This window comes from Panthera onca, chromosome B4, assembly GCF_046562875.1.
Source record: "Panthera onca isolate mPanOnc1 chromosome B4, mPanOnc1 haplotype 2, whole genome shotgun sequence".
Lineage (NCBI taxonomy): Eukaryota > Metazoa > Chordata > Mammalia > Carnivora > Felidae > Panthera > Panthera onca.
Genome location: NC_138345.1, coordinates 77,462,411 through 77,488,493, shown reverse-complemented (window position 1 = coordinate 77,488,493; position 26,083 = coordinate 77,462,411). Strand labels below are relative to the sequence as shown.

Genomic DNA, 26,083 nt, shown 5'->3' with positions numbered 1-26,083 from the left:
GTCTGTCTCTCTCTCTCTCTCTCACAAAAATAAATAAACATTAAAAAAAAAAAAGAATGGGGACATATGGTCAGGGCACCTGGGTGGCTCAGTCAGTTGAGCCTCCAACTTTTGATTTTGGCTCAGGTCATGATCCCAGGGTGGTGGGATGGAGCCGCACTCAGTGCAGAGCCTTTTTAAGATTCTCTCTCTGTCGCCCTCTGCCCCTCTCCCCAGCTTGCGTGTGCTCTCTCACTCTAAAAAAAAATGAAAGAATGGGGACACGTGGGCCCAAGTCTCTATGTAGAGCCTTCCTCACTCCCCAAGACCTGGGCACTCTTGCACGTGATTCAAAGCCCTTCACGATGAGACTCCAGTTTCCCTTTCTGGCTCCCTTACCCGCTACTCCCCATAACACACCCTAAACCAGCCATGCTGAGTCACCTCACAAAGCGGTGTGAATGTGGGTGGGTATTTCCGTGACTTTGTCCTCTTTCCACCCTCCCCCCTTATACTCTATTCCAGTCTAGCAAAATCTTAATTCAAGTCCCAGCCCATTGGTCGGTCCCCTCCCGTTGTCAGTCCCACTCTCCCTCCTGTTAGAAGTATTAAGTATCTCTTTGCTGGGTACTGAGAAATCTAGATGAGTAAGGCAAGTACCCAGTTCTCAAGGAGCCTACAGTTTAGAAGGAGACATAGCTAGATAAACCTAAATCATAAAATGGTAAGAGAGGGGCGCCTGGGTGGCTCAGTCGGTTAAGTGTCCGACTTCGGCTCAGGTCATGATCTCACAGACTGTGAGTTCAAGCCCCACGTCAGGCTCTGTGCTGACAGCTCAGAGCCTGGAGCCTGCTTTGGATTTTGTGTCTCCCTCTCTCTCTGCCCCTCCCCTGCTCATGCTCTGTCTCTCTCTGCCTCAAAAATAAATAAAAACGTTTAAAAAATTTTTAAAAAACGGTAATAGAAATGTATACAAGGTGTAGAAGTTGCGAACACTTAGAAGGGAGTGATTAACTTGATTAATGGGATAAAGCGGTTAAGTGTCATAAAGGATATAGAGTATGAATTGGTTTTTTTTAATTTTTTTAAAGTGTATGTATGTATGTATGTAAATAATTTCTAGGGGCGCCTGGGTAGCTCAGTCAGTTAAGCATCTGACTTCAGCTCAGGTCATGATCTCACAGTTCGTGGGTTTGAGCCCCTCATTGGGCTCCATGCTGACAGCTCAGAGCCTGAAGCCTGCTTCCAATGCTGTGTCTCCCTCTCTCTTTCTACCTCTCCCCCACTCATGCTCTGTCTCTGTCTCCCCAAAATAAATAAATGTTCAAAAAAAATTTTTTAAATAATTTTTATAGCCAACGTGGGGCACAGACTCACAACCCCAAGATCAAGAGTAACTGAGACACGTATGGGCACTTCATGCAAATTTGTTGAGCAGGCAAGTGGAGAATCATTAGGTTTTAAGCAGATGCAGGAGAGCAACAGCAAGGGCCCAGAACACAGTTATGACCGCGAGACTAGAAAGCATGGGACGGTTTCCAGAGATGGACATATTGAGGGATTTGATGAAGGAGGTGAGGGAGAAGTAGTTGAGGGCAACTTCTGAGATTCTAACTTTGGCCCGGGGGCAGCGTGCCTCCTCCCAACATGAGGGCTACAGGTGGAAGATGCAGGGCTTTCTTGCTTGTGTACAGGTGAGTGTCCCCTGTGAGAAGAGGCACCGTATCTTTTTCATTTTCCTGTCCTTTATATTAGTGCTGAGACCAATATGGTGGTTGGCTCCCAGGAGAGAGGAGATAGCATTCATTTCGAGCTGGGTTCTAAATGCATTGTGTCGGTCTTCTTCAGCGTTTTCCACAAGGGCTCTCCTAAGAGAACAGTCTCCTGCCTGCCTCTAACCTCATCTATCTAGAGGAATCTGGGGCTGTGGCTGGAAGACCATCTCTCAAGTGAAAAGTACCTTCAAGGCTCATATTTTATCGTTAGGGCTGCATATTTTACATTCTTATTAATCCTTGTTTTAATATAATACTTTACCCCAGCCCACCCCCGGAACCCCACTGTAAATAATAATGTCATTCCAGGCATGTATGCCGTATTTATTCTGGGCTTTGTATATACACTCTCGCACACTGCCAGATACCCTCAGGCATACCCCAATTTGAGAAGAACCACCAAATACGATTTTTTTTCCAACAGTGCACCCTATATTTTTTAAATTCCATTGGGCTGATACGAGTACAGCCCTTTAATTGCATCTGAGACTCTGAGAAGCTAGGGTCATAGGAGGCCAACAGATGAGAGGGACTTGACTCCACCTCACTGACCTTTCCAACTTATATTCCCAGGTTCTGCAGAAGTTGGGGAAGACTGTGGAAACCAAAGATGAACGGTTTGAACAAAGTGCCAACAACTTCCACCAGCAACAGGTAATCTGGAGGGTGGGGAGGGGGAGCTTGGAGGAAGAAGGGAGACCTGAGGGCCGGGTAGCAGAAGAACAGGAGATTTGGGCAAGCCAACAGGCATCCCTCCTACCCCACCCTCCCCCCGGGAGGCAAGGGCCACAGAGTAACCTGCTGCTTCTTGTTTCTCTGGGAACCAGAGACGCTTCCCTTTCTTGTTCCCACCGACCCTGGGTTTTGGGAGACAGACAAGTGTTCTTTCCTCTGAGTGGTTCCCCCGGGGTACAGGGGCATCCCTAGGTCCTTGGACAAAGTTGGAACGAGCCCCTGCCACTTTAGTCTTTGGCTGATCACTTCCTCAGGGTGCCTCTCTCCCACCCTAGGCTCTCCCATCGTAGTAGCCCCCGATTTTCCTTGTTGCCTCTTTGGCCACTACATCTACCTCGCCGAAGCCCAGAATTCTAAATGATCCGTCCATCTTTTCACCTGTCATTCTCACCAGCAAACCTCCTATTGTCTCGGTTCCTTCTACCTTCACTGGCTGCTACGGGTAATTCTCTTACAGAAAATTTACATTGAGAAGTGGGCAATAGGTGTAGGCTTCCATGGGATATTTCACTTTTTTTTTTTTTAAGTTTATTTATTTATTTTGAGAGAAAGTAAGCACGAATGGGGTGGGGGCAGAAGAGAGGGAGAGAGAGAGGGGAATCTCAAGCAGGCTCCGCCCTGTCTGTGCAGAGCCTGATGCAGGGCTCAAACTCACCAATCATGAGATCGTGACGTGATCCAAAGTCAGACACTCAACCGACTGAGCACCACCCCCCCACCGCCACCCAGGTGCCTCAAGATATTTCACTTTCCATCTCCACGTGCCAGGCATTGTGCATGGTGCTTTACACACGTGATCTCACTTAATTCTTACATGAGCCCTGGAGATCGCAGTCCCCTCTTTGTAATAGAAGGGGGTTATTGACTCACGTGAATACCCAGTTGTAATGTGGTCCTAACACTTAACTGCTCAGAGTTCGGCCACATTTCACAGGTTAAGGGCACTGTCCCCAACAAGACTGCTTCACTTCGGACACCAGCTGCAGGCTCCAGAGCTCCCAGGACACCCACACTGCTGACCAATGCTACAAATTTTGGGGGGGGTCCTACTAGCCACTCAGTTCCTGTAATCCACAAGAACAACCCACAGAACTCAGGACAGTGCTCTATTTACAATTACACTTTTATTATAAATGACACCCATCAGGACCAGGCAAGTGAAGAGGGACATGAGGTGAGGTCCAGGAGAATTCCAAACGAGAAGCTTCTGTGTTCTCAAGATGTGTCACCTTCCCAGCACGTTGATATAGGATTACCCAGTAGGGAGGCTCACCCAAGCATCAGGTGTCTAGAGTTTTTTGTTGTGATTTCGTTACATGGTGAATCATGGGCCACATGATTGAATTTAATCCGTAGCTCCCTTTTCCCTCCCTTCTGCTGGAGGTCAGGCTGATATCACCTGTCTCAAAGCCCCAGCCCTCTAATCACATGGTTCATCTTTCCAGCCTGACCAGCCACCATCCTGAGCCATTTGTTTATTATAAACTCACACGTGATTGAAGAGGCCCACCATGAAAAATGAACACACTCCCATCACTCAGGAATTCCCAAGGATTTAGAAGTTAACTTCCCAGGACTGGGACAAAGACCAGCCAAATTCATTCTTGCACAATATCAGTGCATCGAATTATATGGAAAGTAATTCTTTATGATGCTATTAAAGGGACACTAGCTATATCCTATAGAAATTTTTTGTCTTATGTTCATTTTTGAGAGAGAGAGCATGAGCGGGGTAGAGGCAGAGAGAGAAGGGGACAGAGGATCTGCAGCGGGCTCTGCCCCAACGGCTGAGAGCCTGATGGGGGGCTCAAACTCGTGAACCATGAGATCATGACCTGAACCGAAGTTAGACACTTAACCAACTGAGCCACTCGGGTGCCCCTAGCTATAATCTAATTCAGCAGTTAATGGTATATCAGGATCATTTGGGAAATATTTTTAAATGCAAGGTCACCACGGGGCGCCTGGGTGGCGCAGTCGGTTAAGCGTCCGACTTCAGCCAGGTCACGATCTCGCGGTCCGTGAGTTCGAGCCCCGCGTCAGGCTCTGGGCTGATGGCTCGGAGCCTGGAGCCTGTTTCCGATTCTGTGTCTCCCTCTCTCTCTGCCCCTCCCCCGTTCATGCTCTGTCTCTCTCTGTCCCAAAAATAAATTAAAAACGTTGAAAAAAAATAAATAAATAAATAAATGCAAGGTCACCTGTAATAGGGCTTGGGATTCCATAGTTAGTAAACTTGTTTTAATGGATGATTTCAAATATACACAAAGATAGGAAAACCTGTATGATTAATCCACATGTACCCATCACCCAGCTTTAATAGTCAACTCACTTATGTCTCCACCCACTTTCCCCCATCCTTGATTACTATGAAGGGCAGTCTGCATATCATATCATTTTATCCATAAATATTTCATTATTAATCTCTAAAGATAAGGACTCTTTATTTTTTTATTTTAATTTAATTTTTTTTAAGTTCATTTATTTTTTTGAGAGAGACAGCGTGAGTGGGGGAGGGGGAGGGGCAAGGGCAGAGGGAGGGAGAGAGAGAGAATCCCAAGCAAGCTCCTCACTGTCAGTGCAGAGCCTGATGTGGGGCTCAATCTCACAAAACTGTGAGATCATGACCTGAGCCGAAACCAAGAGTTGGATGCTTAGCCAACTGAACCACCCAGGCACCCCAGTTTTTTTAATTTTTTTTTAAGTTTATTTATTTATTTAGAAAGAGAGAGAGCTGGGGAGGGGCGGAGAGAGAAGGAGACAGAGAATCCCAAGCAGCCTCCATGCTGCTAACACAGAGCCCGACATGGGGCTCAAACCCACGAACAGTGAGATCATGATCTAAGTTGAAATCAAGAGTCAGAGGCTTAACTGACTAAGCCACTGAGGTGCCCCAAGATAAGGACTCTTTTAAAATATAACCACAAAGCCATTATCACGCCTAAAAATATTTTTCTATAAGATGTTTACTCATTACAACAAACCAGAAAGGACAAGAAAAACATGAATTAAAAAATCATGATTTTGCACCCTCCCATGCTACAACCACTGTTGTTTCATATCTTTACGGTCACTGTGCTATGTATGTGTATGGTAGCCAAGTAAATCCAGAATAAATAAATATAAGGTTCACAATAGTGAGATTATTCTGTTTGTAATGGTTTCATAACTTGCCCTTTTCAGTTAACAACGTAATACAAATATCTTTTCAGATATTTCAAGTTAATCACCCCACTAAAACATAAGATTAAGTGATACCTTTAAAAAACAAACAGCAATAATTTCATAATTCAAAATGTCCAATGTTCACTCCCCTATTTTTTTAATCCCCTGATTTGTTTAAAATTTTTTTTAACGTTTATTTATTTTTGAGACAGAGAGAGAGCATGAACAGGGGAGGGGCAGAGAGAGAGGGAGACACAGAATCTGAAACAGGCTCCAGGCTCTGAGCAGTCAGCACAGAGCCTGATGCGGGGCTCGAACTCACGGACCACGAGATCAGGCCCTCAGCCGAAGTCGGCCGCTTAACCGACCGAGCCACCCAGGCGCCCCTCCCCTGATTTGTTTAAATCAGCAACTTGTGGACATGTTTAAGTCCCTTAAAGTTAAATCTCTTCATCTTCAGGTTTCTAATCCCTCCCTTTTTGCGGTTTACTTGCTGACCCCGGGTTGTTTTCCTGAAGTTTCCTGCAGGCTGACTGAATCCCCATGGTACTGTTTAACATGATCCTCTGTCTCTTGTATTTTCCATAAATGAATAGATTTAGAGGTTTGATGAGATTCAGATTTTGTTTGTTTGGGTGGCAGGAATACTTGATATTTTTCTAGGTGGGATATTCTCTCATCTGGAGGCACATAACGTGTTCTTATCTTTTTTTTTTTTATGTGACACTAACAGCCATAGTTGATCATTAACTGGAGAGTCTATGTTGTATATTAAGCTTCTAGTAATTATGAGGTGGTAGCCAGTCTGAGAACAGCATTTGGCAACCACTGATTTTAGTCTGAATTGCGGGGGAGGGGGGCGGAGGGCGGGGAATAGGATCTGAGAGGGAAGTGATTTAATCAAGGTAAAGCACAAGGGCTACAGAGCGAGGATTCAAACGTGAACCCTGTGCTTTTCCCCCTGGACCGCACGAGGAGGCCTCCCTGGGCCTCTGCTCAATCAAGGTTACCCTTCAGCTTTTAACCCCAGTATGAAAAGAACAGGAGTCAGTAAGTCAACACCCACGTTGAAAGGTTTCTGTAGCTCGGTCCTTTCTCCTCCTCTCGGCCTTAAAGGCTGGATCTACCAATGGCAGGTGTGTGGGAAGGAAGGGTCAGCGATGAAGGAAGGGCCATCTAGAAGAATACGAGGATCAGATGAGACAGTCCCCTCAGAATCTCCTGGGTGAGCCCACCAGCTGAACGTCACTTGAAGAGGGGGTGGAGATCTGTTTGAGAAAGGAAATGGAGGGAGATTAGGAATAAGGGAAGCTTTTCTCCTGAGAGAATGATTTACCCGTAGTGACTGGTATTTGAGCCTGCCTGAAAAGTTCACTTAACAAGCGAGCCTGCTGTATGCCAGGCTAGATCCTGGTATTTCAACACAAATAAGACAATACGCCTGCCCTCAGGCATTCACCGTTTAAGGAAAAAGACAGTAACAACACAGTCAGCTCTGAGACGGGACCTCGGATAGCTCAGACTAACAGAGGGGGGAAAGACAAGGTCAAGGAGATTGAAAGTGAAGTGTTCCAGAAGTTGGACCAGCTGGTCATGTACCCAGTCCCTTACCGCAATCAGCTTGTAGGTGTATTTTTTATCAATAAATAAATATTCCCAGGGGCGCCTGGGTGGCTCAGACCATTGAGCATCCGACTTCGGGTCAGGTCATGATCTCACGGTTCGTGAGTTCCAGCCCCACATCGGGCTCTGTGCTGACAGCTCGGAGCCTGGAGCCTGCTTCGGATTCTGTGTCTCCTTCTCTCTCTGCCCCTCTCCCGCTTGCACTGTGTCTCTCCCTGTCTCTCAAAAGTGAATAAACGTTGTAAAAAAATTGTTTATAAATAAATAAATATCACTCCCAAACTTCCCAGCCTGATTTCAAGGTCAGGCCGCTTGCCCAGGTTCCTAATCAAATTTCCATAGGTAAGTTTTCTTTGAAGGCTTTGTTTACTTCCCCATCCCCCCCCCCCCCCACTCTTCAAAACATATTATAGAGGAAGAATTGTTTTCCCCAAGCAGTATTTTAATCTCTTATTTCTGGTAGTGACAGCTGCTTCCAATTCATTGCCTTTAAAATCAAACCCAACAATCCAGCTTCTCGTCTCCCCTCTGGGCCTCCATTAGATGGAGCATTTCTAGAGCTTACTCCAGGACCTTCAGGCTACTTACTATTGTGCAGAGCGTTTGGGTTTCTCTGAGTCCATTTCTCTCCAGCAAGTGGAGAGTCCCAGGACAAGGACTTTCTTCTCCATCCTCAGTACCGCAGTCTCTTAGGACACAGCTCTGTCTACCTGAGGGTTTAGCACAAGCTTCCACAGCGAATGGTCCATTACCTGAGGGCTGGGGCTGTTTATATAGGGGTTGGAAGGACCAAGTCAGACTCTTTATGGTGATACCAAGAATTTGGCCAGGTATTCAGAGAGCGGAAGTGCTAAAACGATAAGATTTAGGGCTAGAAATGGTCTGACCCGACATTTATAGATGAGGAAACTCGAACCGGAAAAGTGGAATAACTTGCAAGTCTTTGACTCACAGATGGGGAGGAACCTAAGACCGTAAAAGTCATACCTGAAGAAGAAGGCTAGGATTCTTCAGCCTAGAGACATTTCAGGGTAGGAGGGCAGACAGGTCAGTGAAATAAAATGATACCCACTGGGGGCGCCTGGGTGGCTCAGTCGGTTAAGCGGCCGACTTCGGCTCAGGTCATGATCTCCGGGTCCATGAGTTCGAGCCCAGCGTCGGGCTCTGTGCTGACAGCTCAGAGCCTGGGGCCTGTTTCGGATTCTGTGTCTCCCTCTCTCTGACCCTCCCCCGTTCATGCTCTGTCTCTCTCTGTCTTAAAAATAAATAAACGTTAAAAAAAAAAATTAAAAAAAAAAAAAATGATACCCACTGGTGTCCCGCTACCCCACTTCCCCCCCATACACACACACACACACGCACACACACACACACACACACACACGCGCTTCATCTCCTCAAAGGAAAGAGCAAGAACTCTTCCTAAAGGAAGAACTTTGACCTGGAAGCTTGATCCTAAAACACAGAAGGGGAGTTAGGCTTTTGTGAGGTGCCACGGAAGGCAGAAGGCGTTCACATTTTATGGACTCTGGTATCAGTAGAACCCCCTGGTTTTGAACAGCATACATACAAGTGCATGGTCATGCACGGTAGCCTTGATTACTGATCAGATTTGTCGGGCCATATAATGTCTAATGGGATAAAAACAATTTGAATTTCATTTGTAGAAATTATGCAAGATGGGGGCGCCTGGGTGGCTCAGTCCATTGAGCGTCCGACTTCGGCTCAGGTCATGATCTCGCGGTTCGTGGGTTCGAGCCCCGCGTCGGCCTCTGTGCTGACAGCTCAGAGCCTGCAGCCTGCTTTGGATTTTGTGTCCCCCCTCTCTCTCTGCCCCATCCCTGCTTGTGCTCTGTCTCTCTCTTTCAAAAATGAATAAACATTAAAAAAATTTTTTTGTTAAATAAATTACGCAAGATGGTTTAACAGGTTTTGTTACTCCAATATGTACTTTGGAGACCAAATCTTCATGGTGAGGTAAAAAGTTGAGTTCGTTTTGTTTTCTTTCAAAAAGGAACTTGAAATCCTTGTTAATTTGTATAATCCTCAAAACTCTTTCAAACCTTGGCTGTCACATTTTTAAAACTCTCAAACTTACACCCACCTACCATTTCCATCTTTAAAAGCTTTTATGCACGTTTAACATCTTAGGCTGTTTCAACTTTTTTCCCATGAATGAAAAAGCAAGAAGGAAGTGAAACATCCTTCCTGATGAATGCTGAGTGTTTCTGAATTTTGGTGGCTGACTGACCGTCTCCATCATGCTATTGAAAGCACTTTCTCAAGATTACCAGTGACCTCCAGTTACCAAGTCCAGTTACTGTGACCAGTTGTTCCTGCACTCTAACCTCTCTATAACATCTGAACCACCCCCCCCCCCCCCCGCCCCGGTCATTTCTCTGATGTTCTCCTGATCCTCACTTGCTGTGAAATACCGCACAATGCCGGTTCTTTTCCCACCTCCCTGACAGTGTCTTAGACGCCCTTGAGACTGTGTGTTCATGTCCCTTAGAGCCCTGGCATTCAGCTCCAAGGACTTTTCTTTTCTTTTCTTTTCTTTTCTTTTCTTTTCTTTTCCCTTCCCTTCCCTTCCCTTCCTTTCTCTTCTCTTCTCTTCTCTTCTCTTCTCTTCTCTTCTCTTCTTTTCTTTTCTTTTCTTTTCTTTAATGTTTTATTTACTTTTAAGAGAGAGAGAGTACAAGCAGGGAAGGGGCAGAGAGAGAGGGGGACATAGGATCCAAAGTGGGCTCGGTGCTGACAGCAGAGAGCCCGATGTGGGGCTGAAACTCACAAACTGCAAGATCATGACCTGAGCTGAAGTCAGATGCTTAAAGGCATCCCAGCTCCCAGAACTTTCAACCTAAAGTATGGTTAAGGGTTTGGACTGGCTGGGGCGCCTGGGTGGCTCAGTCAGTTAAGCGTCCGACTTGGGCTCCAGTCGTGATCTCGCGTTTCATGAGTTCAAGCCCCACATCGGGCTCTGTGCTGACAGCTCAGAACCTGGAGCCTGCTTTGGATTCTGTGTCTCCCCCTCTCTCTGCCCCTCCCCCGCTTATGCTCTCTCTCTGTCCCTCAAAAAATGAATAAATGCTAAAAAAAAAAAAAAATTTTAAGTTTGGACTGGCTTAGAAGTAAGCGCTGGAGGCAAAAACATGGATGAAATAATTAGTCCAGTTTACTTTGACCCCGAGTTGACCTAGATTTTCTGCTGTGTACACAGTAATCGTCCTTCCTGCAAAGATTTCCGCAGATTAAAAAAAAAAAAGTTTAAGTTGTTAGACTTTTCTGAATATTCAGTTTTTCCTCCCATACATTTGTTTATACTTTTGGTATGCTCAATAGCCTATCTAGTGATGACCACAAACAAATAAAGTAAATGAGCAAGTTCACAAGTAGCTTATGGGTATACTTCATAATAATGCATCTCAACTTAAATACTCCTTCACCTGAGCTGGCATGAAGGTCACTGTCCTGACCCACAGGTCTGGCCCCAGGAAACCCCCTTAAGTGGACTGCACCTTTCAGTCCAAGCCCACGTTCCTGAAGTCAGGCTCCAAGAGGTCAATGGTCTAGGCTCAACTCCCAGAAACTGGAGTTCACACAGAGGAAAGAGGCCAGAGTCGGAAGGAGCTTTAAATAACACCATGAGGAACAACAGAGGAAGCCTTTGAAAGAGAAGACTTGGTGCGGGGTATGTGACAGATGTCTTCAAACATATGTGCAAGAGAAAGCAGATCTACTCTGAGTACAGAAGGCCAGCCTAAGACCAGTGGGCAAAAGTTCTAATAGAACCTTTTTTTTTGAAATTTATTTATTTATTTTGAGAGAGACAGACAGACAGACAGTGCAGGGGGAAGGGCAGAGACAGACTCCCAAGCAGGTTCCACACCGACAGTGTAGAGCTCCACCCAGGGCTCGAGCTCACGAACTGAGAGATCACGACCAGAGTTGAGATTGAGGGTCAGACGCTTAACAGACTGAGCCACCCAAGTGCCCCTAGGGCTATTTTAAATTGAAGCAGTCTCAGCAAGAAGTCACGAGTTTCTGGTTGCTGGATTCAAGAAGCAGAGGCTCAATGAACATTTGTCAGAGTTAAAACAGAAGTGGGTCACCTGTGGGGTTGAGATAAAAACTTCCAAACTTAAATGATACCTTCCTCTCTTTTCTCCCTTTTTTTTTTTTTTTTTTTTTTTTTACTAGGGAGGAGACCTAATCTGTGCTTGGGAGTCCTAGCCTTAAAAAATGAGAATCCAGGGGCGCCTGGGTGGCTCAGTCAGTTAAGCATCCGACTTCGGCTCAGGTCATGATCCCATGGCTCATGAATTCCAGCCCCACATCAGGCTCTCTGCTGTCAGTATGGAGCCTACTTTGGATCCCTTTGGATCCTCTGTCCCCCTTTCTCTCTCTACTCCTCCCCCACTCACTCACACACTTTCTGTCTCTGTCTCTCTCTCAATATTAAATAAACATTTTTTTTAATTTTTTTTTAACGTTTATTTATTTTTGAGACAGAGAGAGACAGAGCATGAACGGGGGAGGGGCAGAGAGAGAGGGAGACACAGAATCCGAAGCAGGCTCCAGGCTCTGAGCCATCAGCCCAGAGCCCGACGCGGGGCTTGAACTCACGGACCGCGAGATCGTGACCTGAGCTGAAGTTGGACGCTTAACCGACTGAGCCACCCAGGTGCCCCTTAAATAAACATTTTTAAAAAATGAGAATTCAGACATGGGAACAAAGAAAGAATTGGGTAGATGGATAGAGCTATGGATGAAGCTATTGATGTTGGAACAGGAGGAGAATCAGTGATGAGGCTGTGTGAAGGAGAGTGTAAAGCATGTGATTGATGGAAGGGAAGGGCAAAGTGAGGCAAGGCAGAGAAGGACATCAGGAGAGGAGAGGAATGGTCAGGGTGCACAGGAGGGAGAAGACCTACTGTCTTAAGAAGATGGTAGCAATGTACTTAACCCAGAGAGGAAAGTATAACCCACAGGGTCACGGAGGACACATATTTCCAGCAGAGGAACCCGGGGCGTAGGCTTTTGTTCACTGGATGGGAGAACAAACAGAGGAAAGAAAATCTTCCAGTGCCATGGGAACAATCTCCCAACTTAAAGATAGCCCCCAAAAAGATAACCTACAACTTCTTGGAAAAGAGAACAGAGGCTCATTTATAACATTTGCGGATTCCAGGATTGACGTCTGCTTTGAACCTACTTTTCAACTTTGACCTCTAAGGCGTCTTTCCAAACGTATCTCTTCAGTCACTGAAAGCACTTCTCCCTTTCAGGCAGAAGGCCAGAAGCTCTACAAGGACCTGAAGAACTTCCTTAGCGCCGTCAAAGGTGGGTATTGCGTAGCGCAGGGGATTCGAGCTCCTGAGAAGTCTGAGCGCGGAAAGAAAAACAACCATTCTCAGGCATTTGATCACTTACTTGCCTGCCCCTGAGTCCTGGGGCTTGTGGGCAGAGCAAGAGCGACTCGTGCTGTCCCAGCCCCGTCCCGCTTTCCTCACGGATAACCCAAACCTTCTTGGTCTGCGTCCTTCTGAAATAGACCCACTGATTTTGCCTGTCCACCCGTATGATTATACCAGCCTACTTTGGGGGAAACTTTATGGTAGACGTGACTTCTCTCCTCTCAGTGATGCATGAAAGCTCAAAAAGAGTGTCAGAAACCCTGCAGGAGATCTACAGCAACGAGTGGGATGGTCACGACGAGCTGAAGGCCATCGTAGGGGTAAGAGCGTTTGGGCTAAACACCTCTTCTGGCACTAACTCCTGCCCTCATCTCAGCCTTATCTTTGCTTCTGTATCCCAGCAAATGGATAAACAAAGGAGCCAATCCGCATCGTTCATTTATGTAGCCTCGGTCACGGGCGGTAGCAAAAAGCAGTAACTATGGAAGTCAAAACAAGTTTTCCCTAGTCTACGGATTCCTCCGTTGTTGCCCTTCTCCCCCTCCTAAAACCTTACGGAAGTTTCCGTTCCATAAAACCCAAGTGGTTGGTTTTGAAAGTTAACTTCATGCAGTTTTGTGCTCCCAAATTTGCCTGTCCTCCAAGCTCTAGAGTCCAAAACTCTGACCATCTCTTCCTGTTCTTAATCCCTGAGTGTACGTCCAGTGTCTTATAGGGCAGCCCCTTGGGGGAAGGGCTGTTCCTTCACCTGACTTCTTCACCGGAACCCAACGTGATATTCTAAATACAGCGCTCCACCTGTTTCAGATTCTGTGTCTCCCTCTCTCTGTGACCCTCCCCCGTTCATGCTCTGTCTCTCTTTGTCTCAAAAATAAATAAACGTTAAAAAAAATAACTTAAAAAAAAATAATAATAAATAAATACAGCGCTCCAAAAAAGGAAGTCTGTGGCAGGCAGAATTTGGGCTTTCCCCTGGTAGGCGGTTGTTGCTGAGAAGTGGGGCCCTCACCACTGCCCTCTGCCTCTGCCCCCACAGAACAATGATCTCCTTTGGGAAGACTACGAAGAGAAATTAGCTGACCAGGCAGTGAGAACCATGGAAAACTACGTAGCCCAGTTCAGCGAGATCAAGGTAATCGGTTTGCAGAGTCAAGGATGGGTCACGGGTGGCCCCTGGAAGTTAGAGAACATACAGGGTAAATGTCCTACATAGAGTTTGAGCCCACAGTCGGGAATGAAGCTCAGGAAAGAGGAGTAAAAGTCTGGGGTCAGATGGGAGGTTAAGGTGGAAGGTTAGAGGTGTGTGAAGGGCATGTTTAGAATTAGATTTGGGTGAAGAAGATTGGAGCTGTTTTTGAATTAGATCTAGGTCAGGGCATCCCTTTTACTTGTGGAAAAAAAACCCAGCCCATCTGTATATTGTAGACAAGAAGAAACTTGGAGGAGTCATGATAACTACATCCGATACTTGGAAGTCTGCTAGGTAAAAGAGGGATGCAACCTCTTCTAAGCTGTTCCAGAAAGCAGAGTTAGAGTTCATTTATTCATTCAACTCCTATTTATTAAACATCTACTCTCTCAGGCGCTGCACTGCTTTTAGATTAATAGGGAGAAATTAGAGGGGTCCTGACTTCAGTCTGTCATCAAGCTTTCAAAAAATGAAATCTGCTGTGAAGTTGGGAATTGTCCATTCTCTGTTCCAGCAGAAATTGGTAAACTACTAATTTGGGATATTGCAGCTCCACGTGTTCAGTAGGAAGCTGGGCCAGATCATCACTAGTCCTTTGAAAATCCATGTTTGAGGGGCGCCTGGGTGGCTCAGTCGGTTAAGCGGCCAACTTCGGCTCAGGTCACGATCTCGCGGTCTGTGAGTTCGAGCTCCGTGTCGGGCTCTGTGCCGACCGCTCAGAGCCTGGAGCCTGTTTCAGATTCTGTGTCTCCCTCTCTCTGACCCTCCCCTGTTCATGCTCTGTCTCTCTCTGTCTCAAAGAGAAATAAAAACGTTAAAAAAAAAATTTTTTTTTAAATAAAATCCATGATTGAATAAGTAGTTTGGATGAGACTGAGTAGACGGTCTCTCAGTGCACGTAACAAGTTACCATTTTTATTATGCTTCAGGATTTTCAAAGCACTTTATAGTCCGCGTTTGAGCTTTCAAATAACACCGTAGGGGCAGATGAGGCTGCTGATGTTCCAAAAGAGACGAGACGTGCCTTGCCCTCCATCACGGGGCTAATAAGTGGCAGCACTGGGAGTAAGACCCAGCACCCCTGACTTTGAATTTAGTTAGATTCTCAAGGCCATGTCACCTGGAGGCTGAACCAGATTTTAGTGGGTTTATAGGAAGTAGTGATGTTTAGTGCAGGCTTCCACATGCTCTGTAGGGTTTCCCTTTACTCTGCCCCCCCCCCCCCGAGAATTCCCATTCTTTCCAAAGAGCGAGGGAGATCCCTTGGGCACAAAACTGTTAGAAAGTGCAGTGCGATAATAGGACCCAGTCATCATGCCTCTGTGTTGGACACTCTGTCACCTGCATCCTGGCCACCGAAAAGTGACTCTCGAGGCCTCTCTCCTACCTCTGGGCTAGGAAAGAATTGCCAAGCGGGGTCGGAAACTTGTGGACTATGACAGTGCCCGACACCACCTGGAGGCGTTGCAGAATGCCAAGAAGAAAGATGAGGCCAAGACTGCCAAGGTAAAAAAAACAAAAACAAAAACAAAACAACCCTGATAAAACCTTCCTGCCCTCCCGCTGGGCCAGGCTGGGTTTAGGAAACGATAAATCCAGCATCCAGCGTGTCCTGAAGGAAATCCTGTGTTCCCTGACACCAGTGCTCTCAGCATAGTCAAACACTCATGGCTTGGGAGGGCACGGGTCTGGGGAAAGAGAGGCTCGGTTCCCAGGAAGTCCCTGAAAAGCCGCAGAGGATCAAGGAGGCACAGCCTCTCCAGCCTTAGACCCGGGACTGAGGGCAACGGCCCTGTCTGTTTCACCCCCTAGGCAGAGGAAGAGTTCAACAAAGCCCAGAGTGTGTTTGAAGACCTGAACCAGGAACTGCTGGAGGAGTTGCCCGCTCTGTATCACAGGTAATGATTGACCTTCAGAAAAGGCCTGGACCCCCGGGCCGCTGGAGGCCCGGGTTACCTGGCAACCCAAATGTGTCACCTGAGCTCTGGTGCAAGAGTGGGATGTGTAGCCTCAGCCCTGCCACTACCTTGCTGGGTGACATTAGGTAAGCTGCCTTATCGCCCCAGACCCTGCTTACTTCACCGGCGGTATGGAGCTAACCACGCCTGCCCTGCCAGCTTTTCCAGTTTAAAGGCAAGGTGCTTCTTGGACAGGAGCGATCTTGGCAAGTAGATGGTCGTCATCACGCGAGCCAGGAGTATATGGTTCCGTGCCTCGGTGTGCACTGTCTTAAGCCGGCTTGGCTCACGAACATCCGGCCTGATGGAGACGCTAAGCCACGGGATGATTATTTCTATTAATGATGTCTTTGCTTCACAGGAGGTAAACATGTTGTAGACGTAAATCTCCCACATTGGGAGGAGGCGTCTGAGTAGAAATTGTCTTTGTGTCCGACTTTTCATTGTATGAGATATGCTGTAATGGCAGCTGTAGTCAGTATTTTATATTGCCACTTAATATCAGTCTCTGTATGATGGAGCCTTTTTTTTTTAATGTTTCTTTATTTTTGAGACAGAGAGAGACAGAGCATGAGCAGGGAAGGGGCAGAGAGAGAGGGAGACACAGAATGTGAAGCAGGCTCCAGGCTCTGAGCTGTCAGCACAGAGCCCGACGTGGGGCTCGAACTCACGGACCGCGAGATCATGACCTGAGCCGAAGTGGGCCGCTTAACCGACTGAGCCACCCAGGCGCCCCGGGTGGAGCCTTTTTAATCACTACATGTATTCTAAGACACCAGTTAATGTGACTCCTAATTTAAATAGCATTGCAATTTCATACAGTTTCTTTAAATGTAAATTTCCCCCATTCATTCACAGTAGAATTCTGCCAATGTGCCTTCGGCTTCATCGAAGCCCAGGTATTGCACAATGAGAAAGAATAATTATTTATGATAATAATTATATTGGTATGGCCTTATATTTTTACAGCACTTTAAAAAGTCTTTAGAGGGGCGCCTGGGTGGCTCAGTCGGTTGGGCGGCCGACTTCAGCTCAGGTCATGATCTCGCGGTCCTTGAGTTCGAGCCCCGCGTCGGGCTCTGTGCTGACAGCTCAGAGCCTGGAGCCTGTTTCAGATTCTGTGTCTCCCTCTCTCTGACCCTCCCCTGTTCATGCTCTGTCTCTCTCTGTCTCAAAAATAAATAAACGTTAAAAAAATAAATAAATAAATAAATAAAAATAAAAATAAAAAGTCTTTAGAGTACTTTCATATCTACGTTAGTACCTAAAGGGCCTGGATCAAGATAGCTTCACGCACCTAGAGGTCTCATGTTTTGGCATCAGGCTGGGCCGATAAGTGTCTCCCCTGACCTTCCCACTCTTCTGAGAGCCCAGTGTGCTACTGGCCTCACCCTGACAAATCCAGATCACATCCTGAGTCTAGGGTGCAGGGTGCTTTTCTCTGAGGACTCTTCGTGTCCTCTGGTGTTGGCTTAAGCTCCTCCCTTGTATCTCAAAGATTTCCTTTACCATCGCTCACCTGCATGTGGTCTTGTTTCTGTTTTTTGGCCCCTGATAGTCGTATTGGCTGTTACGTGACCATCTTCCAGAACATCTCCAACCTGAGGGATGTCTTCTACAGGGAGATGAGCAAGGTGAGAAACATCTTGGCGAATGTGGACAGCTAGGTGGGTCTTCCTAGGAAATGTGAAAGTAGCCCTAACTTACATAAGCTCATTAAATATTGATATTGGCAGCACGGGTTTTTACCTTTTTCTCATGAGGAGATAATAGCACTTGACTGACATTGTTGAACTGGGTTAAAGCACCTGTACCTGCCTCAGAGGGCCCTCCCCGTCTCCATTAACAACTGAATAATGGCAGCCAAACTTGAGCTTCAGATGAATAAAGGAGGTAGGCCTTTGGAAGGAATAGCTGACATGGGGAACCAAGCTGTGAAATCTTTTATTTTCATTTATTTTATTATTTTTTTTAACGTTTATTTATTTTTGAGAGAGAGAGAGAGAGAGCACGCGCACACAAGCAGGGGAAGGGCAGAGAGAGGGGGAGACATAGAATCGGAAGCAGGCTCCAGGCTCTGGGCTGTCAGCAGAGAGCCCAATGTGGGGCTCGAACTCACGAACCCCTTAACGGACTGAGCCACCCAGGCGCCCCTTTATTTTTTATTTTAAGTAAACACTGTGCCACATGCAGAACTCAAACTCACGACTGCAAGACCAAGAGTCACATACTGTACCGACTGAGCCAGCCAGGAGTCCCAGGCTGTGGAAATCTTTATCTTCTGTTGCTAGGGAGCAAGGAGGGCGGTGTTTTGGTTTTTTTTTAAATTTTTTATTTTTTTTACATTTATTTATTTTTGAGAGACAGAGTGAGACAAAGTGAGAGCGGGGGAGGGGCAGAGAGAGAGGGAGACACAGGATCGGAAGCAGGCTCCAGGCTCTAAGCCATCAGCACAGAGCCTGACGTGGGGCTCGAACCCACAGACCGTGAGATCATGACCTGAGCCGAAGTCGGACGCTCAACCGACTGAGCCACCCAGGCACCGCAAGGAGGGCGGTGTTTAAACACAGGTCGGTTTCTCAGGTAGTTGGGCGTGAATGGAGAAGGCCAGTCCTATGCAGTGACAGGCAGCCACACAACATGACCCCATGGGGTCTTTTCTAGTCCTGGGATTCCAAGACTCTTTGCTATTACAACATTAACTGAATTCGTGCACACATCCACATGTTCCTGTCTGCAGTTTCTTGAGCTAAATTATGGTTTGCCTCGTTAATATTACAATGGGTTTTTATTGCCTGGATTACCTGAGAGAAGCTAGAACCTCAAATCAAACGTCAGACATCAAGGACCCAGCCTTGAGGGAGGGAGCTGCCAGTCTGATGGAAGAGACAGAACTTAGGACACAGACAAGTCAAGGAAGAAGGGGTGGCAGGACAGGACCCTAGACACTAGTGCAAAAGAGATGAGGAGGAGTTTTATAGTTAAGGGTGGGGAGGTTTTATCTAGGGAACTGTCTGAAAGGGAGAAGAGAAGGGATATGCCAGTCTCAGGTTCCCTCTGGCTAGCAACCCGTCTCTCTTGCTGGCTCTAGCTGAACCACAGTCTCTACGAGGTGATGAGCAAACTGGAGAAGCAACATTCCAACAAGGTCTTTGTGGTGAAGGGAGTATCAAGGTGAGCAACTTCTGAGACTCTTGGCTGCTTCCCTTGTCCTGTGAACACTCGCAGCACTCCCATTTCCATCCCCGATCCTGGCCTTCCCTTCACGGTCATGTGCATGATGTTGGTTGTTACTTGTTTTTTTGTAAAGAGTTTGGGTTTGGTTTTTTGGTTTTTTTGTTTTTTGGTTTTATTTTGAGAAAGAGAGCATGCGTGCACACACAGGCAAGAAAAAGAGCGGGGGGAAGAGGGGAGGGAAGGGCAGAGAGAGAGGGAGAGAGAATCCCAAACTCACAAACCACGAGATCATGACCTGAGCTAAAGTCAGACCCTTACCAACTGAGCCACCCAGGCGCCCCACTTTGTTGTTTGTATTATGCCTCCTATAAATTCTTTTTTTTTTGTATGAAATATTTCAGCTATCACTAAAGGTATAAAAAAATACAATAAAAAAAGAATAATACAATAAATAGTCATACAGTTACCACCAGATTTAAGAAATCAGCTATTATATGTATCATTGAAGCACACGGTGTCCCTTCCCCACTCACTTTCTCTTCCTGCCCCCTCTCCAAAGGTGACCACTGTCTTAAATTTCGTATTTCTTTTTCCCATGTATGTCTTTTTACTTTTCTTATACACATACACGCACGCAAACCGTTTTGCATGTTTTCAAACTTTGTAAACTGGAATCATACTTGACGTGTTCTTTTGCAACTTCTTTCTGTTCTCTTCATACCGTTTGTGACATTCGTTTATCCTGTTGCTACGTGTTACCAGCTCTTGTCTTTCCTTTCCCCTGACTGTGATGGATGCTGTTGTGTGGCTGTCCACAATTTATTTTTCTGTCCTCCTGCTGATAGACATCTGGGTTGTTTTCCAGTTTCTTGCTATCACAAATAATGTTACAGCGGACACATCTTGCATTTCTCTTTGTGTGTATCACCAAGAGTTTCTTTAGGGTGTACATTTTGAGGGGAATTGCTGAGTCATAGTCTGCGCATGGGCTTCTTCAGCCTTGCTAGGGATTGTCATTGTCAAATGGCTCCCAAGTGACTGCTGGAATTTACAACTCACCAGGAGTAGTAAAAGCCCCCCAGTGCTCCATGTTCTTGCTACATATGACACTGTCAGACCTATTTAGTTTTCTAAACTAATGGGTATGAAGTGGAATTTTTGCAATTTAATTCACACTCCACAATCGCTGGTTACCCTGAGCATCTTTTCGTGTTACTGGCCGTTTAAGGTTCCTTTCTGTGACTTTCCAGTTTAACCTTGTTTTCACATTTTTCACTTGGATTGTTTACCTTTTTCTTAAAATTTTTTTAATGTGTATTTATTTTTGAGAAAGAGAGTGAGTGCGTGAGCTGGGGAGGGGGCGGAGAGACCAGGACACAGGACCTGAAGCCGCCTCTGCCCTGATAGCAGTAAGCCCAATGTGGGACTCAGACTCACAAACTGTGAGATCATGACCTGAGCGAAAGCCGGATGCTTAACCAACTGAGCCACCCAGGCGCCCCTTTTCAAATTGATTTATAGGAGGTATTTTTTGTGTTTGTTCTGGATATTAACACTTTAATGCTATGCATTGCAAATATCTTCTCAATTCTATGACTTTCTTCTCGTGTGTGTGTGTGTGTGTGTGTGTGTGTGTGTGTTGTCTATTGCCTTCATACATTCTTTATGCTGGTAAACATAAGCAGTTCAGTGGTCCCTCAGAATATGATCACTTTCTCATTCTGAAGCCTTTGATTCCTTCTACGTACAAGGTTTTATGCTGAGAGTTAGAGACCCAAAGACATAGGAGACTTGTCCTTTCCCCGAAGTGATTTACCAAAAGTTGAAAGGACAGAAAATGTACCCATGGAGACAAGGAACAATATAAGCTTGCACATATAAGTACTCAATGAGACCAGTAGGAATTCCAGAGAAGTAGGTATCTGCCATTGCAGGGATGGTCAGGGTAGACTTTTAAAGGAGGTGGTGAAACTGATCTTGGGACTTAAAGGAAGCATCAGGCTCACATTTGTTACTTGTATTATCCATTTAGCAGTCTGTTACAGCAATTTGTTTAGTGATTACAAATCATCACTAAAGGGTCAATGTAGATTTCCTAGACGAATTCCCTTTTTGCTCCAAAAATTCTGTTTCTCCATTTCTCAGCATTTAGAGACAGAATTCTCTGTAGTGGTCCATTTGTCTGAAACTTACTATCACGGACACCAAGATGTCCCAGAACCTTGTAGGGAAATGTGGTTTTTTTCTGGCTATGTCCTGGGCCTCTAAAGCTACTGACCCTAGAATGTCAGTGTTAGAAATAACCTCTGTCGCTCAGCTTATTATCTCACATCAGAAACTCCCACAAGGCCAGAACGAAGTTTTTCTCTTTCTCTGCCTATTCCCATCTCCCATCCTTGTGCCAACATAATTGGTATCTGTCGAGTAAATATCTGTGGGTTGCTTAATCAGTTTGTAGACAGTACATAGGAGGCCCCTGAGGTGAGAAGGACTCAAGCTGACGTTGGCCATACAAGCACTCGGCACCGTGTCCGGCCTACTGAATACGTAGAGTCAGTTTTCATTATTCATGGTCATTGTGTTCCATAAAGTCACCGTGACCACTGGATTAGTGAATACTCAACCATTACTCCTAAGGGAGACACGGAGTTAGGTTCCCATAAGACCCCACTCCTAGCATTTTCATCAGCCAATCAGTACGTAACCTTGTCTTCTTGTGTGTGTTTCTGTTGAAAGACACCTTGTTGTTGACTCCTAGCCCACAACACCAAAACTCCTCCCTGAGGGAAGCTTATCTGACAGGCATTTTTTCCTCTGTGAGGCACATCACAGTCGTCTCGCTCTAAGCACTTTACTGCTATACTTGGGAGGCCATTCTAACAGCAAAATCACCAACGAAAAGCACACTGTGAGAGACATGGCAAAAAGGACATGTTTGCGGTTGTAAGAGCTGAAACCAGGCAGAGGGTTGCCTGGTTAGACCTTGGCTGGGAAAGTGCCCTTCAGGCACCCACTTTTCAAAGCTCGCGTCGTGTCCGTGGCTGGCTGCAAAAGAAAGCATCATGAGTGTTCATTTTGGAGTTACAAATCAATTTTGGGGACCAGGTGAATTTGCAAATAGAGAGTCCACAAGAATCGACTGTGTATCACCTGTGAATCTTTTCCCCAGAGAAAACATCCTGTCAGCATTTTGCTATGTTTCTTTCCAGTCTTGCTTTCTTTATATATTTTTTTACGTAATTGAGATCGTGAGATATATATAACATGTTATAGCCTCTTTTGCACTATATAACAGAAGCATTATCGCAAAGTATACAAGCTTTCTCATGTCTTAAATTTTTTTAATGTTTTTGAAGGAGAGAGAGACAGACAGACAGAGCATGAGCAGGGGGAGGAGCAGAGAGAGAGGGAGACACAGAATCCGAAGCAGGCTCCAGGCTCTGAGCTCTCAGCACAGAGCCCGACGCGGGGCTCGAACTCACAAACCGTGAGATCATGACCTGAGCCGAAGTCGGACGCTCAACCGACTGAGCCACCCTGGCGTCCCCAAGCTTTCCCATATCTTCGATGGCTTTGTTCTATTTTCTTATGATGTGCATGCATCATTATTTACGTGGGGGTATTTAGGTTGCTTCCAGGTCTCAGCTCTTCTGAATCTGAACGCTCTTACTTTTTTAGCAGCAGCAGACGCTCTTTAGTCATCTCTTCCCCAGTTCGAACATCCGCAGTCTCCAGCCCTCTCACCTCACCTACCAGTCCCTCCGCGCTTTCTTTGAAGAATGAAGGGGACTCCATCTCAGCAAGTGAAGAAGAGCTGGCATCTGATCTGGCCCCACGAGAAGATGATGCTGAGATTAAAGAGCCCTTAAAAGACCAGGAAGAAGAAGTGGAAGAGTCTGAAGCTAGCTCCTCCGAGGAGGAAGAGCCTCTGCCAGCTTGCAACGGCCCCACCCAGGCCCAGCCCTCTCCCACCATTGAGGACGGCAAGTCCCAAGAGGAAGCGCTCCCTGGCTCCCCATCTCCATCACCAGGCGGACCCCTTCTCCCTTCAGAACAGCCCTCATCTCCCCCAGAAGTGGTCCTCCGAACCCGCACCTCAAGTGAAGGGTCCGAACAACCGAAGAAGAGAGCCCCTGTCCAGAGGACCTCCGCACCTCCTAATAGGCCACCTCCGCCCAGAGCCACTCCCAGCCCCAGGCACTCCTTGGGGAACCTCCCCTCCAGCCTTCCAGCCTCTGAACAGGGCTCGCCCACCAGTCCTAGGGCCCTCTTGGAGGCTTCTCCTGACCCCCAGCCACCAGAGAAGCCAGTAAGAACTCCTGAGGCCAGAGAAAAGGAGAACATCAGCAATCTGAACCCAGAAGAACTTTGTACTTCCCCTACCTTGATGTCCTCTGAGGTGAGATTGGGTCTGGTTGAGTCTTTATTCCCTTTTACATCCTCCATGTAGATTATCTTTACTACAGTCAGCTTGCCCCAGGTGATAAGATCTTCTGTCATTAGGGTTACAGTTTCGAGGATATTCTCGGACACCTTTTTGGTCCTGGGCATCGTTTCACAGATTCATAGCAACTAATCTAGTGACCTGTACTCTCAGGGTGGTTGACTTCTGCAAAGGGCTTATCTCTCATATTATTATTATTGTTATGAACAGATTCTTATTCATTTCTTTCTTTTGCTCCCAAGTTCTGGGAGTTCCCAAGGTAAAGAATCTACAACGGGGCTCCTGGGTGGCTCAGTCGGTTAAGGGTCCGTCTTCAGCTCAGGTCATGATCTCAAAGTTTGTGGGTTCGAGCCCCGTGTCAGGCTCTGTGCTGACAGCTCAGAGCCTGGAGCCTGCTTCCGATTCTGTGTCTCCTTCTCTCTCTGTTCCTCCCCTTCTCACACTCTGTCTCTCTCTCTCAAAAATAAATAAAGATTAAAAAAAATTTTTTTTTAAAGAAAAAGAATCTACAACTGGCACCCTGAGCTTTACATTTTTTAGTAGGGACAGGGAGGAGGGTCTCATTCCAGTTCATCATACTTGTGACTACAGTAAGAAAAATGGCATCTGCAAATTTCCAAGGTGCATCTTCTGTGATGAGAGAGGCGTAGAAGAAGGAACTCACAGGGGAAAGTCAGGCAAAAGGGATTGTCTTTTGAAAGGTGAGGATATGAATGAGAAAAGGATTGTGTTAAAATAGAGACAGAGACCTGTGGAGAGCGACCAGTTCTGCAAAGGATCTGGAAATCAAGTTGTATTCTATTCAAATTACACGGAAAGGCTACATCATATCAAAGAGAGATTTGACTTGTTCTATGAGATTTCTGAGGGCAGAACTGTGTGTAATTTTTTTTTCAAGTACATTTTGGATCAATATAAGGTAAACATTCAGTGATTAGCTCTGCTAAAAAATGATATGGAGGGGCACCTGGGTGGCTTGGGCGGTTAAGCGTCCGACTTCAGCTCAGGTCATGATCTCACGGTCCGTGAGTTCGAGCCCCGCATCGGGCTCTGTGCTGACAGCTCGGAGCCTGGAGCCTGTTTCAGATTCTGTGTCTCCCTCTATCTCTGCCCCTCCCCTGTTCATGCTCTGTCTCTCTCTGTCTCAAAAATAAATAAACGTTAAAAAAAAATTTTTTTTAAATGATATGGAAAACCCATTTCAAATATAGGGAGAAGGAAGCACAGGGACTTCCAAAAACCAAAATAGGATAGGCCACCTTGAGAAATAGCCCCCGTCCCTTGCTGTTGAAAGCTAAGAATATATGATCACCCGTCAGGTGCATTATAGAGAAGATTATGGTGAGACACCTCACTAGATGGCACCGAGATTCATTCATTCATTCATTCCATAATTATTTACTGAGTCCCTGCTATGTGCCAGGCACTCTTCTAGGAGGTGGGATATTACAGTGAGCAAAACACAAAATTCTCTGCCTTCCTGCATCTCACATTCTAGTGGCTAGGGGGTGGGGAGAATAAGGGAGATAGGCAAGAAACGATAAGTAAAATTACAATTTAGTGTTGATAAGAGATCTAGAGAGAAATTAAGTAGGGGAAGGCACAGGGAGCGAAGGCTAAATTGGAGGTTTTTTTTAAAAAATTTTTTTTAATGTTTACTTATTTTTGAGAGACAGAGCATGAGTGGGGGAGGAGCAGAGAGAGGGAGACACAGAATCCAAAGCAGGCTCCAGGCTCCGGGCTGTCAGCAACAGAACCCGACACGGGGCTCAAACCCAGGAGCCGTGAGATCATGCCCTGAGCCGAAGTCAGGCGCTCAACTGACTGAGCCACCCAGGCGCTCTGGCTAAATTGCAGTTTTAAACGGTGTGGTCAAAGGAAACATTTGGGCAATGAAGGAGGCCGGGGCATGAACCACGTGGATATCTGGGAGTCTGAGATTCCTGGTGCCCCTCGGTTCACACCACCCCGTGACTGCCTGTGCCTCACTGAGGGCTGACCGGGCTACCTTGAGAGCCTCCTGGTATCTGGACCTAGGCACCATGCCAGTACTGTGGGCACCAGCTAACAGACAAAGCATCCAGGGTGGCATCCAGGGTGTGAAGGTGTGGGACTTCCTCATACATTGTCCGCTTTGATCCACAGGTTTTTTCAGAGTCTGACAAGGCAAAGAAGATAGAAGACAAGGAAGAGAACAAGAAGCTGGGCTTCACCGACTCCCCTGAGGTACTAACATCTAAGTCGTCAACGCCCTTATGCCCTCGGTCTTGATCCACGTGAGGCACTGAAGGTCCTAACGGGGCAAGATCTAGAACTTGCCCCTTGTTGGCTTCTCGTGTGAGGAAGCTATGCTGACTGGGAGAAAGAGGCAGGACTTGTGGACAGTGAATAAGTGCAGGCTAACCGTGGGATTTTGAACGGGTAAAGTGTAGCCACTTTTCACTTGTCTGCACCACAAAGAGCAATTCAATGGCATGGAAGGTCCAAGATCAATTTAAGTGTGACTGTAACATATTACATGATTTTGGTATGGGGTCAGCAATAGAATGGCCTCTTTGGCTCTGGAGGATAAAACAGGTTTGCCTCTTTGGAGTAATCTTATTGGAGGGGCGATTATAGGGGCC

The 26,083-nt window shown here is 46.4% G+C and overlaps 1 protein-coding gene across 4 annotated transcripts in view; it reads left to right on the top strand.

Annotated features, from left to right (window-relative positions):
* BIN2 (bridging integrator 2) overlaps positions 1-26,083 on the top strand; it is a 34,531-nt gene that overhangs the window by 5,838 nt on the left and 2,610 nt on the right. For 2 of the 4 annotated variants that reach the window (XM_060657573.3, XM_060657575.3), the window contains exons 2-11: positions 2,328-2,408; positions 12,563-12,617; positions 12,917-13,011; positions 13,728-13,823; positions 15,279-15,386; positions 15,693-15,778; positions 17,397-17,472; positions 18,930-19,012; positions 22,694-23,414; positions 25,605-25,685. In XM_060657573.3, coding sequence (XP_060513556.3) covers positions 2,328-2,408; positions 12,563-12,617; positions 12,917-13,011; positions 13,728-13,823; positions 15,279-15,386; positions 15,693-15,778; positions 17,397-17,472; positions 18,930-19,012; positions 22,694-23,414; positions 25,605-25,685 — 1,482 coding nt within the window. The remainder of the gene's footprint in view (positions 1-2,327; positions 2,409-12,562; positions 12,618-12,916; positions 13,012-13,727; positions 13,824-15,278; positions 15,387-15,692; positions 15,779-17,396; positions 17,473-18,929; positions 19,013-22,693; positions 23,415-25,604; positions 25,686-26,083) is intronic. The other 2 variants (XM_060657574.3, XM_081796159.1) reach the window with 2 other exon arrangements.